Source organism: Manacus candei, unplaced genomic scaffold (assembly GCF_025592945.1).
Source record: "Manacus candei isolate 608988 ecotype Guabito, Panama unplaced genomic scaffold, ASM2559294v1 h1tg000017l, whole genome shotgun sequence".
Classification (NCBI taxonomy): Eukaryota; Metazoa; Chordata; class Aves; order Passeriformes; family Pipridae; genus Manacus; species Manacus candei.
The window spans coordinates 20,683,352-20,699,899 of NW_026138065.1; the positions used below are offsets into that span (position 1 = coordinate 20,683,352).

A 16,548-nucleotide genomic window follows, 5' to 3' on the forward strand; every position below is an offset into this window, starting at 1 on the left:
CTGCTCCGTAGCAAATGCAGAGGGAGAGAGAGAGACGGGGAATCTTGAGGGGGTTTTTATTCTGAGGTCTCTATGATCAGCCTTGCTGCACTTTTATATCTTGCTTTAGCAGTGTAGTTTTTAAATGTGTAAAATGACATTGCTGATTTAATCCCAGTGATCAGGAGAGGGGAGAAGCTTTGATCCTGATCAGATGAAACATAAATCTTCTAGTATCTAGGAAAATAAATGAAAAATCAATATTATTTTAAGCAGGATGATCTTTTATGAGCAGTTGTAAAGATTCATCAAAGGCTTTGACACAGTTTAAACATTTCCTGTTTGCTGCCATTTAAAGAAAAATGCCTTTCAAGTTTAAATTGTAATTAGAGAGATACCTCTTTAGATTATTGTGGACTAACCACAGAATGGAAATAGGAGCTCAGTATGCTCAAGCAATTTTAAAATCAGAAGTTCCTAACTAGAAATAAATTATTATTCCTAATGTATTATAAAATAAAATAGATTCTATTGAGAATATACATTTTGCATAACTAAAAACACTATTCCATGGCAAAATGTAACATTGCATTTTAAAAAAATAATGCATAAAGTCTGAATCACAGCTTTAACATCTGTCAAATATAAGGATTTGTTCTAGTACTTTGTTTTAGTGATTTATTTGGTTTTAAGTGAAGAGTTCTATAACCTCAAATTTGACATAAATGCTAAAGATTATTTTGAGTTTAATGGGGTCTTTATTGTTACTCCCTGTGTTTGAGGCTTTTAAAGTAGCGTTTATTTGTTTATTAAATTAATATCCTGTATTTATTTACAGATTTTTGTGGGATATTGGCTGTTTAAATGGGAATTTGTATAGGAATGTAGTCTTTTTCATTTTCTTGGTTAAATTAATGCAAAGAATAAAAAGCCAAAATCCTATTTCCATAAATCCAATTCTTAAACACTCACCTGTTAAAGTATTCAGAGACTGAACTGTTAATGATCTTATTCACAAATAAGATGCAAGAACTTGATGAATAAATCTTGTTTAGTGAATCCACACCCTTTTTATGGCTAAAGATTTTAATGAGGCAACAGTTTGCAAATGTTATTTAACAAATTACTCAGGAAGGAAAAGTAGAAGGAAAACTGAAATTAATGTCTTGTGAAAGTAGGGAGAACAAAGACAGCTCCAAGGGGACATCCTAGCCTGTTTGCGTTAATTACTGTAAAATTACTGAAGCATTGAAAAAAGGCAATAAACATCCAAAGTAAATACACATAACTAACAATTAAGCAGTAAGCTTGACTTTTATGATAGCCTTAGACACTAACCTAGCAGTTTTCTACCAGTCTGCTTGAAGGAAACACTGGCCGAAGAGTTTATTGTTGCTGTTTTATTGTTGTCTTGTTTTCCCTGAGCGACTGCCACTTTGTGTGTCAGAGAGAATGTGGGTGCTCACCAGTGGATCGGCACAAGAAAGTTTTATGGTGGATTAACATTATGTGCAGAGATGAAAGTAAGAACGTTAGTCACGTTTTAAGGAATTGCAACACACACTTATAAAAAAATACTGTGTATCTATTCTCTTCTGATAAAGACAAATTCAAGTTCAAACAGTTGAGTGATGTTTTGTTTTTTTTTTTTTTAAATCCTGGATGGGAACAAGACTGGCAGTCTCATGTAGTGGAATCTAGGTACAAAGTGCCCTCTGTCTTTAGAAAGAGAGAAATTACTGAGAAATCGATACATATCTGTAATATTGAATGCTAAAGTGCACTGAATTTCTGACTGTCCTGCTTCTTCCCAAACCAAGTGTACATGAAGGTTTTTGCAGAGCAGGGCTCTGAGTCTCTATCCAAGGAGGTGACAGCACTTTTTCCTCCTGCTGTGAGGTGCATAGTAAGATTTACAATAGATCACTTACCACAGGATTTGGAGTAGATCCGAAGTCTCTTCTGCTTATTCTTGATGGAGTCTGTGTGATAGTTCCATGTGTTCGGGTAGTCTCTAGTCATGGTATGAAAAAAGTGGGAATCTCTATTTTATAATGAGGTCAGAATGACTAGTGGCACGTCATGGCAACATAAAGTGAAAAAGTGCCTGTGCCGTCTTCACACTCTAAGATTTGTTTAAAGCAAAAGCAATGATTCATTTTCTCTTGTTTGGGGCAGGGGAAAAACAGCAGCTCTGATAGCTTACAAGGGAGGAGCTCTCCATGAAATTTCTGAAGAGATATTGTACTTAATTTTTGATTGTTCTCTGCCATCTAGAAAGTGTTTTGGGAAAACTGAAGAGACAACCTGCCTATTTAACCCATCCAGGGTTCAAGCTAGCCAGCTATGGTTGACTGAAGGATTAGAGCGAGTCCTCCTGCCCTGAGCTGCTGGAGATACATGGCTGCAGCTCATCTCTTCTTCAGGTCCTGCCAGCTGTGAAGCTGAGTGCAAGTTGCTGAGGGGCTTGCATGTGTGCACACATGCTCTGTATGGACATGGTTCACCACAGGTGGATTGGCACAGGCAGAAGGATATGGCCTCTACAGGCACCTGCATAACCACTGGCAGCGTGAACAACCCAATGTCTTTTGAACTATTGCTGGTCAGGGAAAGACTTGCTGTTCAGCTCTCTCTGGTAGCTCTCCCCAAGGTCCATGGTCTAGCTCTCAGACACTGTGTCTGACTGGCCTGCTTATCGGTCTTGAAGTTTGTTGGCGTATCTTATACACAGAGAATAAGGAGTACAGTAATAGTAATGCAGAGAATAGTGAGAAACAGTTTTCTAAGAAGGTGAGACAGGCGCTGCTCAGATACAGGGTTCAGTCAGACTAGCGTATTCACTAGCAGCCTGCTTATGCACAATTTACCCATGAAATTTCCACCTCTTTTCTCATGGTTGTGCCCCACATCCACCTTGACCCTCCCTTCAGTCATGCTCTTAAAAATTTCACAATGTCTTACACATTGCCACAATTGCCCCCTGAGAACCTCCCACAGTAAGTTTTGAATGCAAGCTTTTACACAGTAAGTTCTCCCTTGGAAATTCCATAATAAACTTGCTCTTTTTTATGAGACTCATTCTTGATAACCCACAATAATCCTATTTTTTCGTTATCAATTACCAAGTTGCTGGTTAAACTCCTTCAAGGTTACACTCATGTTCCTTTCATGGCCCGTTGATCAGTGTCTTAGGAGTTTCAGCCTTCCTTATTGACTGTTATCTGCTGTTGGTTAGGATTTGTGTGTTTAATTTATTACCTCTCCTGTTTCTTGCCTTGTCTTTCATGTTGAGTAGCTGTTAGGCAGATAATCTTGCGGTTCCTTGCCCTGTTGGAGCATCAGTTTGAGGGGTGCTGGCTTGCACCTGGCAGTGCAGAGCCCGTTGCAGTCAAGGCTGTGCTTCTGCAAGTCTTGGATGGCCTTCGTTAGGGCTGGAAGAGACTGCCAGGACTGTATGAAGTCTCTACCTCTAGGACAGTTGTCTCTATCTTATTTTCAGCATAGTAATCTCAGTCTCTGTTGTAACAATTGCGTCTCACAGTCTTTTTATCTGTGCCTGGCAGTTGACTGGTTGGGCGTTGTCATCACAAATTGAGTCAGTTATAACACTATACTGCTCATGATGTGAATGCCTAAATATAAACTGTAAGTTTTAGAGTGAATACAGAATTTGTGTGGTATCGGGGGATTCTCACCTCTTGTAAGAGTCTGGGTAGATTAGAAATAACACAGTGGTGTTATTTTATTCACTTCCCATCTGGGAAGTGAAGTAATTGGCGCAAGTGCTTATTCCTTTCTTCCCGTGTTACCCTAAGTCAAGAGGCAAGGAATGGCTAGCATTGGAAAGCTGTGAGCAAGAGTTCTTGGGGTCTCTTGTGTTGCCTTCTGGTTTTTAATATGATTTCTACACTTAATTTGTACTTAGGAAAGTCCATACTGGAAACCTGAGGGAAAAATAACTTTTTTGTTTTGTTGTAAATGTCTTATTCTGTCTTTCCTAATTGATTCTGCTTTTTTAATATGACATTTGGATCAGTGGTTTGTTTTAGTTCTTACTTATGTTACCATAGGAACATATACCAAATCTCAGAAATATTAGGTAAGGCTTTTTATTTACCTTAGTCTATGGCAAGGCTTAAATTGTTATTTTTGTAGAACTCTGAGATCATAGTACTGGATTTTTAGAAGATGTATGTCTGTAGGTTTCATTACGGATAAGCCAAAGGAAATCAAAAAGGTAGAATCAAAGTAGTCATGTGCTTTGATTACTTAGTACCTGTCTCTTTGTGGAAAACATAACTTTTTTTTTTTTTTCTCTATTGAGGTGAATCAAGTCCAACTCGTCGAGAAGCAGTGAAAAGGAAGACTGCAGAATATCTTATGCGCGCTGAAAAAATTTCCAGTCTCTACCATAAGTCCTCCGAAGATGCATCTGTTTCTATGGTAGGCTTTAATTTATTTTTTCAAACCAAAATTTGTTATAATTAAGTTGTCTTGTCTTTTAGCAAAGCATATTCAAGCTTAAGGTTCAAAAACTAGCTAGAATTTCTCTTTTGGGAGGCCTGAGGAGTATTTTGATGTTACACTTTTGCTAAGTTGCCATTCTTTTCTGATTCTTGTTGGTGTTTCATAACATTATGAAGAATTTTTGGTTTAATACAGGGCTGGTTTTCACATGCTTTCCTGCTACTTACAGTTGATGAGGTAAACATTTTTCATCATACTAAAGAATCTAAAGGTAAAGCAAAAAACCACATTAGAATGTAACATTTAATTTGACTTTTCCATGAGAATATTGCTTGGCCCTGTAGGGAGTGAGAAAGCTGTTGGTTTCTTCAGCTTAGCACATAGTGGTGTGTCAGAAGTGAGTCAAGCACATGATAGAAGAGGTCAGATGAATTTTCCACAGAGTAAGTACTTAATTGTGCAAAGGTTATTCCTGATCCTTTCAAATGTCTCTCTTGGATATGCTCGTATGATCAACTCCTTGATTTTTAGGAAGTTTCTGTACTATTCCCACTTTCTTGAGCAGAAACACCCTTATCTGTACTTGCACAAAAGACAAACACAGCTTGTTCCAAGATACCCTCAATAAATTTCTACTTTGCCCTTCCCCAAACAGTTCCTTTGGGACTTATCTGTTCTTACTTTAGACTTTTACCGCAGTCATGCTAAACTGTCTGTGATTGTCAATGACTGCCCTATTGTAGTAAGTACAAAAGCTACCAACTTCCTGACTCTCTACTTTAATATCAAGTGAGGACAAAAGGCGCAGAAGATTATTGCATCTTACTTTGCACAGATCTAAAAGTGCTTTAAGGAGACCACTGCTGCAAAAATGGGAAGGCTTCTAAAATCTGTCTAATAAGTAAATTAAAAAAGCAAAGACACTGTTCTGTAAGGGTAGCTTTTTTTATGTTGAGAGCCCACAAGTACAATTTTGAGGATGTTCCAAATGGGATACATTTTGTGAGGTTTGGAGTCTTGCTGTTGCTATGAATTGTACTTTGAACAATTTAGTATTTTGGACTGATATGAACTCCTACCAGGTACTCTTTTCTTTGGGTCAAACGCCCCTGAAAATGGGGAAAAAAATCTATATTGAATGGAAACCTCAGTGTGTTTGGAAAGTGCAGAACAAGAGAAAAAAAACCACAAGCAACCTATTTTTGCCTTTTTATAAGTTTAAAAATTAATTGTGGTTGAGAAGGAGGAAGAAATAGGTTGCATTTTTGTATGTGAACTTGAGAGGTAAAGTATTTCCTCTTTTATGCTGTACTAAGACACATGCCTTCTTTGCAGATCCAAAGAAAAGCAGATTTAATTGGAATAAGACAAGAAAAAAGAAGTGGTGAGAATAGAAAACCATTCTGTGCTGAAAATCAAAATGGACAAGTTATGGCAAACCTGATTTTGCACAAGCAAGATGTTGCACCTGGCTGATTCTCATTTTTACAAAAGAACCCCATGTTTCTATGATTTAGTTTTGGTTTTTTCCTAAGTTTGTACATTTATTTTTATGTCCTTTATTTGCTGCTCTTCATAATGCATACATTTTACTTTTATCTTAGAGCTTTGGAATTTTCTGACATCAAGGGCAGATGGTACTGATGGGTCATGATGGTTGTGTTGAGGAACAGCTTGTCTCTGAGCTGATAGCTGAAAGTTAATCAGGAGAAGGACTTCTCTCCAAAAGTTATTCTAAGGGTAGAGGTAGGAACCACAAAAAATTGGCACGCTCTGTGCTTTGGCTAAGTGGCTTAAGGAACATGAGGAATGTGACTCTTCCTTCATGTTAATTGCTGAACAGACTTGAATTCTTGCACTGTAGTTACTGCTTATTCTTTGTACTGCCCAATATAGTTTAAATTAAGAGTTTGCATGAATTTTTCCCCCTCATACAGACAGTGATAAGTGCACTGAAATGACCTGCACTTATATGCAATGTGATTCTTAGGAATGGAGACATGCAGATACTTTGTGTCCTTCTCCTAAAAAAACTAAGTCCATGTTGTACAAGGTTAGTGCAGGACCTGGGCCCTATTAAGACTGGAAGAGTGCAGTTTTGTTATGGTAAGCATGGTTCAGTGCAGGGAATGTCAAGGGCAGTGAGGATGCTGAGACCATTCCTTGCAGGAGGAGGTCTGACTGATAGACAAGCCTGGGTGCTCTTGTTCATGATGTGATGTTACCAGGCAGAACTGCTTTGTCACCCACGTTTGCTGTAGATGGCTTTGTGTTTCCTATTGTGCCCTTACAAGGAACCATCATGGTGATCAGCATCAGAACTAGGCTCACATGCCTTTCCTAGACATGGAATTCTACTTCTTTTTCACCCACCAGGCCAGGGAACTGTCCAGCAAGGGAAGAGAGAAGCTCAGAAGTGCAGGTTGGGTTATTGCCCTGCACTTCTCAGCCTCTTGTATCTCCCAAAGGCTCAGGCTGCCAGCCATGTGCTGAGCCACATGCAGCAATCTCAAAAGACTGTGCCCACTACCCATACCCCAAGCTACCCATTTGCCATCTGAACACCACATGAAGGCAAAGCACGGTGGCTTGCTTTTCTCTGAGGTCCTGGGGCAGGAGAAAGTGAGCCATTCTTTCGTGGCTGGAAATGCCAGACACTTGCCTCTTTGAAGACCAGATTTCCCTAGAGGAAAAAGTCTGGCATTTCAGAGCTGAGAAGCAAAAATTATCTTTGGTGCCATGGAAACCAAACAAAGAACAACAGTACTTTGTTACTTTTCTTGCCTCAACAAAAATTCAGCAGTGTAACCCTCAAGGATAGCATCCTTAGCAACCACCCTGCTGCTGGCAAGTGCGAGTGGTGAAGAGAGAAACACAAGAAGAGGGTGTTTGGAGAACCCTTGGCACTGTTAAAAAAAGGTTGTGGATAGAGGGCTTAATGATGGATAGAAGATTTCTTAAAGCTGGAAAGAAACACAGGGAGCTGATGCAACTGTGACCGTGAACTGGGAACTCACTTGACAGAGTCTTGTAAACACTGAGAAAAGCCTTGCTGTGACCCATAAGAGTAGGAGATGTGGGGACATCTTCTGGAGCTTGTAAACAGACATGTAGACCTTCTGGAAAAACAAACTGCAGCAAATGCTGTCCGTCTCTTCCTCCTTTGGCACAGCATGGCAGCTTCCAGGACCTTCTCTTCGACAAACGCTCCAGAGCACTGTGTAATGGCAGCAGTGGGTCATTTTGCTCGTTCTCAAGCTGCATTTTCTTCTCTGCCCCTTTATAAGTAGCAGCTCTGGGGAGCCACTTCCAAACCTGAAAGGGGGCTGTAGCAACAACCTCTGAATCACGCTGGATTGACTGTCAGAAAGGTGACATAGCTGACATAGCTGTCAGCTGCAAAGCCCAGCGCAGCTGTCTGTACAGGCTGTGGGTCCATTTTAACTTTGGTAGTTTTATAAAACATACTTTTTCCCTCTTTGAAATTAGTTCTGATTCTACTCATGCCTAACTTCTTACATTCAGAGTTGTTTCTTTTTGCACTGTTATGAAAGCTATTGTCTTTTAAAATGTCAATTATTTTTGATTTTCAAAGCAATTTACTAACAAGAGGTACATGCAAACCCGATGCCCAAACAGAAGAAGCAACTTTCATTCTTTGTGGTTTTCATAAGATATCTTCCTAAAATTCTCATTAAATGTGCATGAAAATTACATGAAGTATAAAGAAAATGCAGTACCATAGTTCTGTGAGATATAAATTTAACATAAAATAAGAAATTCAGTCTCAAGGCTTCCAAGATCACATCCAAGGTGTGTCCCAGCTTCAGGGAAGATGCATTCTCCAATTGGTTCTCACTGAGGGCCTTCTGAAGCACACTGTAGTTTTCTGTCGTTCAGATGCAGGCAAAAATGCAACCTGCTTTTCTCCTGATGCACAGGTAGGAAGGGGCTGGGATGGGGCAACACCAGGAGAACTGGAAGCACTTTCATACCCATGAGGCAATGTATCTGCCACAAAACAAGGCGTCTCCTTGCTGCCATTGAAGATCTGGCTATGCTACAGGTAGATAGTTATTGAAGTCATCAGTCTCAGACCTCTGAATGGCAAGGGGAGATCGTATTTTGATGTGCAGCTCTGCACTGGTGTTCATGAAAGTTCTTTTCTTTTTTCTTATCCTGAGGATCTGTGGTGAATGCTGTCAAAGGTGGCAGCATTAGCAGTTAAATTAGCAGAGCTTTCTCGGTGAAAGAATGAAGAGATTAAAATAAAGATAAAATATTTTATTAGAGGAGATCTGGGGAAAACAGCAGTTGTGCTGAGAAAGCTCTGAGGGGGCAGTGCAAGGTGCATCACTGCTGGAGCACAAGGGTTGCTTTGTGTAACCAAAGGAGGACCAGGACCTTATTTTTCACTGCATCCTGGGAAGTAGAGGGATGTAAGGAACTCCACAACAGGTGCTGGTATACCCCAGCCTGAGATGTGCACGTGATGTGGTTCTTGGGATTGTCCTATGCAGAGCCAGGAGTTGGATGCAATGATCCTTGTCGGTTCCTTCCAACTCAGGATATTCTATGATTTCCCATCAAATGGTGTTTGTGTTACTGGGCTACGAAAGTGCTCTTACCTTAAATGAGGTTAATGTGAGAGGCCCTTCCTCTTGCCTGGTTGGTGGTATATTTCTCTTTCTTCCTCTGCTCTTATAACTGCTGACCATGATGCCAAAGCTGAGGCAAGAGCTATTGCCACATTTCCTTTTGTGGCTTGCAAAATTAGAGCTTTCCAAAGGCAGGTGGTGGCCACAAGCTGCTGAGTCTTTGCAGAGACATCACAGTCAGCATCCTTTTCTATTTGCAATTAGCACATGATGCTGGCCAAAGGGTGGTGGTGGGAGAGGAACTGGTGATGCCAATCCTAACTCAGATAAATCCAACAGTGCAGCTCAGAGTGTAGTCTGGAAATAAAGGGCCTGACCGCAGGAGAGATGATCCTGGGATACCTGTGCAGCATGCCAAGCATTCAGATAGGATGTTGAAGGTCTTTAGGCAGAGGTAACCTACCACTTTCTTTAGAATACAAATGCCTTATTTCTAAAGGCAAACAAAGCTTTTGATTTTTTGTTACCCTCCTTCCTGTATTATTATTTTTTTTTGGTCCTCTGTTTTTGATGAGAGTGGTGTTTTTTAGTTATTTTTATTATTGCTGCCTAGATGCTGAGCTTGGATTTTTACTCTATTCAGAGGAGCAGGCGGTTTCATAGAGTGCTTAATTGCTGCAGTTCTGGGAATTGGGTATTTAGAGTTTGCTTCCGGCTTGCCTCACAACAGAATGTGATGCCTCCCCATCACTGGGCTCTACTATTAGACTTTGCAACAGTGAAACCAAAGTACTGTAAAGGGCAAAAAATAACCTGAAACTGATAAAAGTGGAGAAGCTATTGGGAGCTGTGGAGATGTAGATGTGATTGTAAATCCTTTTAAAGTAAGAAGTGACTGTAGAGCGCATATATGAAAAACAGTGTGTGTACACAGTATTGCGGACTGTGCCACCGTTGGTCATACATTAGAGAAGGACCTAAAATATAAATAATGGGTTTTTTTGAGCTCTTAAGATGTAATGGGTACAGGAATCTAATTGTATAGCATTATTAGACAACTATTAACTTCTGTAGAGATGTATGAACTTAATTCATGGTTGAAATGTTATTCATAAGAGAGAATTTTAAAAGCTTGATTATTGAGGAATAGTTATAAAATGTAATAGCAAGCAGATAAAAGTGGAAATCTTTTATAGTAGTCTAGAGGATTTGGAATTGTTATCTTCCATTTAATGTATTCCTTAGAATGCTTTTGATATCTTGTCATGAATAAGTGTTAGCACAACTCTTTGTTTCAAAGGAAATATTTGATTATTGCCAAAAAATTGCACATTCTCAGAATGCTTTTAACAGCTTACTAGAATGTGGAACGTAAATTAGGTTTGGAGAAAAAAGTTCATGCAGAGTGTTCTTTTTTTTTTCTTCTTCCTGCTGCAGCCTTCAGTTTTAGATTGTAGATTCTGGGCTGTTTTCTCCTAGCTGCAGTTGGTACTTCTGCTTGACAGTGTTTACATTATGAAACAATTATGAGATCTAGACAAATAAATGAAGATAAGTAATGAACTCTTTTAAACATTGAGCCCATAAAAGCACACTTTTCTCCATGCTTTCTGAACATGTATTTATAACCCTTTCTTTTGGATTTTGTGTGCAATGCTTAAATAGGTACTGAGTTTTAGGAAGGAATTTGGAAGGAGAGGTTATTGACTGGCAACACAAAGGGGCTCAGTTTTGGGAAAGGCTTTGGCCTTTGAGGATACTGCAGTAAGGATGTCAGAGGGGAAAAACTAGGGGGGGAGCAAATGGCACTGCCTAGTTCAGCATCTTGGAGTTTATGATCACAAGTGAAAAATTTTCATTTTCCCTGATAATTAAGCATTTCATCCACAGCATAATTGCTTACCAGCCATTTTCCAATGTGACATAACTGTTACATATTGTCTCAGGATGCTGACAAATTAAGTAAACAACTTTTACGTCTTAGAAGCCTAAAAATCAAGGAGTTTCACCTTCCTCTTCCTTTCCACCTTTGTGTGATAGAAATGTACTTGGGGAGGCCAGGTTATGCTTAAAAGGAGTTTGGCATTCAACAGCTCTGCAAATGAAATTACCTTATTTGTGAGGAAGAGGTTCTAGTAGAAGCTGCATGTTGAATTTTTGGAGGAAGATCTAATGAATTCTCTCAGTTGGCAACCAGAAACTTCTGAAAATGATTGTTAACATGCCAGAGGTACATGGGATGCTTAAGAGGTTGGTCTTTGTCCCAGAAGACTTCCATTTGAAATACTGTTCCTGCCTTGGAGATGCAAGCTTTGAGTTTGCTCTGAAAAACTGCAAAACATAACATGGACAAAAATCCATGCCTTTTAGCATATTAACTACTTGAATAGTTAGCACATGCCAATTTTCTTGCTGTGGTGTTAATTTCTAGATTAATGATATGTAGCTAGCTACCTTTTTCTAAGGCAGTTTTAGGAATAATTTCTGTTGTGCACCTTATTATTAAATGGATTTCACAAAACTCACCAGAGAGCAAGAGAACCCTGTTTATAATTCTATATTTTATGTTCTTCAGACTTTAAAAGCCTCTAATTTGCTTTCTCCTCCTCAGTGATCTCTGAATTATTTTGTACCCAGAATACCTGTAAGGCTTTGATTGATTATTATGATGTGGTAAGAACCGAGTAATCAATTGCCAGGTTCCATTAAGCATAGCAAATATAAAAATTCATTATTTTTTTGTTTTTTAAATTTTTGTTTTCACTGTTATCTCGACTTTTATTTACTTGCAAGTTGTTTTTTTTTTCCCCCCACTAAGGACAAACAGAAAACTTCTCCTTTCATCTTCACTCTCTGTGATTTTATGATAAATTTAGTTTCCTTCGGCCTGGCATTTGCTTCAGCAGGCAGTCTTCCTTCAAGTACCACCCTGATTGATGTATAATCTTTGATATCTTCCATTAGCCTCCAGGATCACTAAGTTCAAGGCCCTCTTGGAACCTAAGGAGCCCTGCCGAGGAACTGAAGACCTTCAGAGTCCTTGGGGTGATTGACAAGGTAATTCTTCAGTGTCTCTTCAAGAATTCAGTCATAAATCGACTGCATGCTGACATTTTGTCTTTGAAGCTGTGGATCTTAAGGATATGAAACAAAAGGGGAAAATGACTCAAATGCATCTGCACTTTAAAATAACAAAAGTAGAAGAAAAAAAGGCTTTTATCTAAGCAATTCATGTAAGGTCATGCAAAATGTATTTGAGCTAAAGGATAAGGTACATGTTTGGTGGCATTCAATAGGATGAGGCCTGTTTTTCAAAAATGAAGTCATAGTTACAATACTGGGGTAAGGACGAGTTGATGTTTTTTCAGTTGAACAGTCTGGTGGATACTTAAAATATAGGAGGATAGAAATTCCTACTTTTGAACTCTTACTTGAAATGGGGACTGGGGACACATACAACTGTTCTCCTTCCCTGAGAATTTGGAATTGAAATGTATTGCCAAGACAGAGATTCAGCAATGAAGCCAAGCTTATTTTTGAGTCATGCAAATAATGTCTTCCAAAATCCCAGGATAATACCCCTCTGTAAACAGTAAAGGACCATACGGAGTTTTTGCAAGCCTAATTAAGAGACCAGAAGAATTGTTGCATCTTTTTGATAACACTGATTAGCATTACCTTACCAAATACTTTTAAGATGATGTATTATTATTCAGCAATGGGACAGTGGCTAAGGCAGACCGTAATGGCTTGTTTCCTTTTTGCTGTGGCAAGTCCCTTTTACCTTTTGATAGCTCCTAATGTGGTCCGTGGTTTGTGTGTGAGATGGTGGTGCATTTGTAACTTGCATCAGAAAACCTGTAGCTTATCTCTTAAGGTCTGTATTTCTTGGTTTCTTTTTCTTGTTGGACTGACCCTAGCTATTGGGACTGATTTTTGGTTTTCTTTGCTTGTTTTGTTGTAATTGTGTGTATAAGTTGATAATTTCTCCTCAGAGGGCTATATACCTTAGGTATTATGGTTGCTTTTATAGCACACAAGGTTTTCTCAGCTCTGACTTCATATTCATTGTATCTTCTTTCCTCAGTCGTAAGTACAGAATTTAACCTGTATTTCACTCTGTATACATATCAGAGACAGGTTGGAAAGACCACCTATCTGTTGCATTAGTAGGTGCTAGCTAAATTAGTAGCCATTAAATGGATGCAGTAGGCATGGATTTTGTGAATTAGTCTGACAATGTAAGCCTGCAGAAGTACTGGAAATGGATTATGAAAGACCTTCTCAGTATCTCTGTTGTTGTATAAGAATGATGAACATCTACTGGAGAAGATTCTTGATCACAATGAAGCTTTTGCAGTTCTTGGTTGTACCAGGTCTCCTTAGATCTCTCTGAGCAGAGTTTCAGTAAGTGTTCCAGGTGTGAGCTAAACGTGTCCAGATCTTTGAAGCAGAGTTGGGAAGAATCAGGCTTCTAAAGATGACAAAATAAAAGATCTGTAGTGCAGAGATGTGTGTGAGGAGCAATAGGCCTATGGATACAACTGGTGTGCTTGTGTGCAAACAATATCATAGGGCTCAGAGTTCATGTTTAATTATTGTATGGAAAAGGGAAATTCTTTCAGGTGTCTTTGTACTCTGCGTTCCTGCTTCCACATTCTCCTTGTCACAAACTTAATCTTATTCTGAGTATGCTGCCTTTTTTCCTTATATTTCTAGGTGTTTATAATGTTGTGAGCCAAATGAAAAACTGATCTAAGCCCAGATGTCCAGAGCATGTTCTATTTGGTTTGATAATGCATACACAAAATGCTCGTGAATATGAAGCAAAAGTGTGCATGTGTGTCTGTGTGATGGAGATGATGCCCCTGCCTTTGGTTTCAAGCACCATCTCGCTTCCTTCCTCACCATCACTGTTATTTGCCTTCTTCTCTGCTTGCATATGCCCTAAAGCTCACATCATGGAGAAATCCAAATCAATGTGTAAGTATACTTACTGGAGCCAAGTAGATGACATAGCATGCTTGTTCTTGAAAATGGATTTTGATTTTTGTGGCCAGCATTGAAGATGCCTTGCTTTGGGCATGAGGCTGTAACTGATTCAGCATCACGCAGAGTTTTGCCTGAAAATACTCTCCTATTCTAACCCTGAGATAGCTGCTTTGGTTTCAGCAGAACATGGATGTGTGGATAGTAATGAGCCACTGGGATTGTAACTGCTGGCTTGCCTAATCCTGGGCAAGACTGGCTCAAACACACTGTGTTAAGAAATGGTGTTGGTTGCTTTGCAGACTTTTTCTCCCACTGCTGAAGCCCAGAGTGGTGTCTGCCTGCTACAGTGCTGCCTCGAGAAAACCAACTGTTAACCTTCCCTCCATCAAATGCTGAAAGGTTCAGTGCCTTCCCTTAGAGTAATGTCTCTCTTTGTTCTTTTTTTTGAAGCCTCTTGAAGTGTTTTGAGTTGGCTTCATTTTCACAGACAAAATGCTTGTTGCAACCTGAAACTCTGGGTTTTTCAACCTGTTTTAGACCAGGCAGAATGATTAGATATTTAATTTTAGCCTAGTTTATTCCCAATGTGCAATCTTTCTTTCCTTGTCTGCCCTTTCACCTTTCTTGTCACCTTAATAATTTTTGTTGTGTTGACCCTTTTCTGTTGAATCCGAGGGAGTTAGAGATTTTAGGATTATTAAACTCCTTAAATTATTGTGAAAATTTGGAGAAGAATGACCATATCTGTGCCTTGCCTCCCATCCTTCTGCTTCAGTTCTTCTGCAAAGGCTGTGGTACAAATCTGACTGTTTTAGTAGACCAAAGAGAACCTACACTTTGCTTGAGAAGAGCAGTTTTCTTGAATTCTGCTGCTTCTGTGTTTGCTCACTTCATGGTGTCAAAAGTTAATGAGGTGGTGTTTGCAGGTATTTTATATGTTTATTATGTTAAGAGTCTACCTGTGAGTAGGTTTCTGAAAATAAAGGTTTAATGTAATGATAAAGGTGGCTTTTGTCCTGCAAACGTTGTGGAATCTGAGGTGCTGCAGATTGGGCAGCAAAGCTCTCATTAGTGTTAACAGAGGTACAGCACTGAAAACAAACTAATACCTAAATATTTTAGCTGCTGTTATCACCAACCAAGAATGATCAATTATTTTCTCAGTTCATGTACCTTAAAGCAGAAAACTTCTTTTTGGAATAGGAGAGAGTTTTGCTTTCAGAATTTGCCTAATTAAAAATCAAGGTTGCAGATTCTGTGCTGAGTTTCTGCCCTAGGCAAATCTTTCCTTTGAAGCTACAACTGGCCCCTAAAGAAACGACTTTGTTATGGTGCTGCTGGATACCTTCACAATGCTGTTTCAAACCCAATTTCTTATTCTTTAGAACCCTCTGTTATTTAGATTCATTCAGTTTAAAGATTCATCTTGAAAGCAGAGTGCATTAAGTAATAACTATGCCTCTGTAACCAATGACTGTCTTTTATGTCTTTTCTATCCCCTCCCCTGGTCCCCCATCAAGCCACACTGTCCGTACTGGCACTGGTGTGACTGTGATCAGTTCTTCCACAGATGTCTGTACATTTGAGCTTGTTGTCCAATACACTATTTGTCAAGCTTTATTATGAAACCTTAAAAAATAAAATACTCTCCTCAGGGCCTTGCTAAAATTCTTTTGGGAGTTTCTGAAAAGGATTCTGTGGGTAGATAACTTTTTTTTAATAACTGGAAGCAATTCTGTTAATCTTGAGTATAGATTTTCTTTGTGGCTGTTTGTACTATCTTCAGAAGTCATAATTCTGGTGGTTGTACATTTTGGTGAATCGACTTTAAAAACCATGCAGAAAAACTAACTCAGTATTATTAATTATTTATAAAGTGTGATTACTGCTTTTCTGCTTGATGAGTGGCACTGCCAAAAAGCAGAAGTATTTAGCATGTATGTCAGCTTCACGTGCATAGTGTGCAGACCCATATTTGAATTCAAACAGGTTATGGCTAGCTTTAATAGAATTTAATCAGAGGGTGGGAGAAACAGGCTCTTCTTAAGGCAGCATGTGTATTGTGCAAGAATAACATAGGATGTAGGTAACTATGTTCTGTTAGTATTTGTCAGAAACTTAAATATTTGGCCTTTTGAGGTGAGATTAAAGACTGTTGCAGCTGTGAACCTGAGTTGACTGTAGCAGATGTTTTCTCTCACCTGGCTCTTGGGTGCACTCTACCAAGCATCTTTAGATCATCTTATGGGTTTGAATGAGTGACTGTGTGTGCATGAGAGGTGTGGGGGGAAGGGAGCTGTAATAAACTTACAAACATGGCATAATGGAAAATAGCAGTGGAAAAAATGGTTGAAAATCTGAAACTGAGTAATAATAGTAACTATTCATACGAATAAACTTAGCTGGTTTTCTGTTTTGATAACCTTGTCGTTTCTTAAGTGATTTGCCAAGTCCTACAAAATCAAATCAACTACGGAGTTATCGGCAAAACTGATTTCTTGGCTCACTA

At 39.0% G+C, this 16,548-nt stretch overlaps 1 protein-coding gene across 6 annotated transcripts in view; it reads left to right on the forward strand.

Annotated features, from left to right (window-relative positions):
• Positions 1-16,548, forward strand: part of RPS6KC1 (ribosomal protein S6 kinase C1) — an 87,532-nt gene that overhangs the window by 33,791 nt on the left and 37,193 nt on the right. For 4 of the 6 annotated variants that reach the window (XM_051783940.1, XM_051783941.1, XM_051783943.1 and 1 more), the window contains 2 exons: positions 4,307-4,425; positions 12,012-12,104. In XM_051783940.1, coding sequence (XP_051639900.1) covers positions 4,307-4,425; positions 12,012-12,104 — 212 coding nt within the window. Of the gene's footprint in view, positions 1-4,306; positions 4,426-12,011; positions 12,105-13,807; positions 14,031-16,548 lie in introns of those variants that run through there. The other 2 variants (XM_051783944.1, XM_051783945.1) reach the window with 2 other exon arrangements.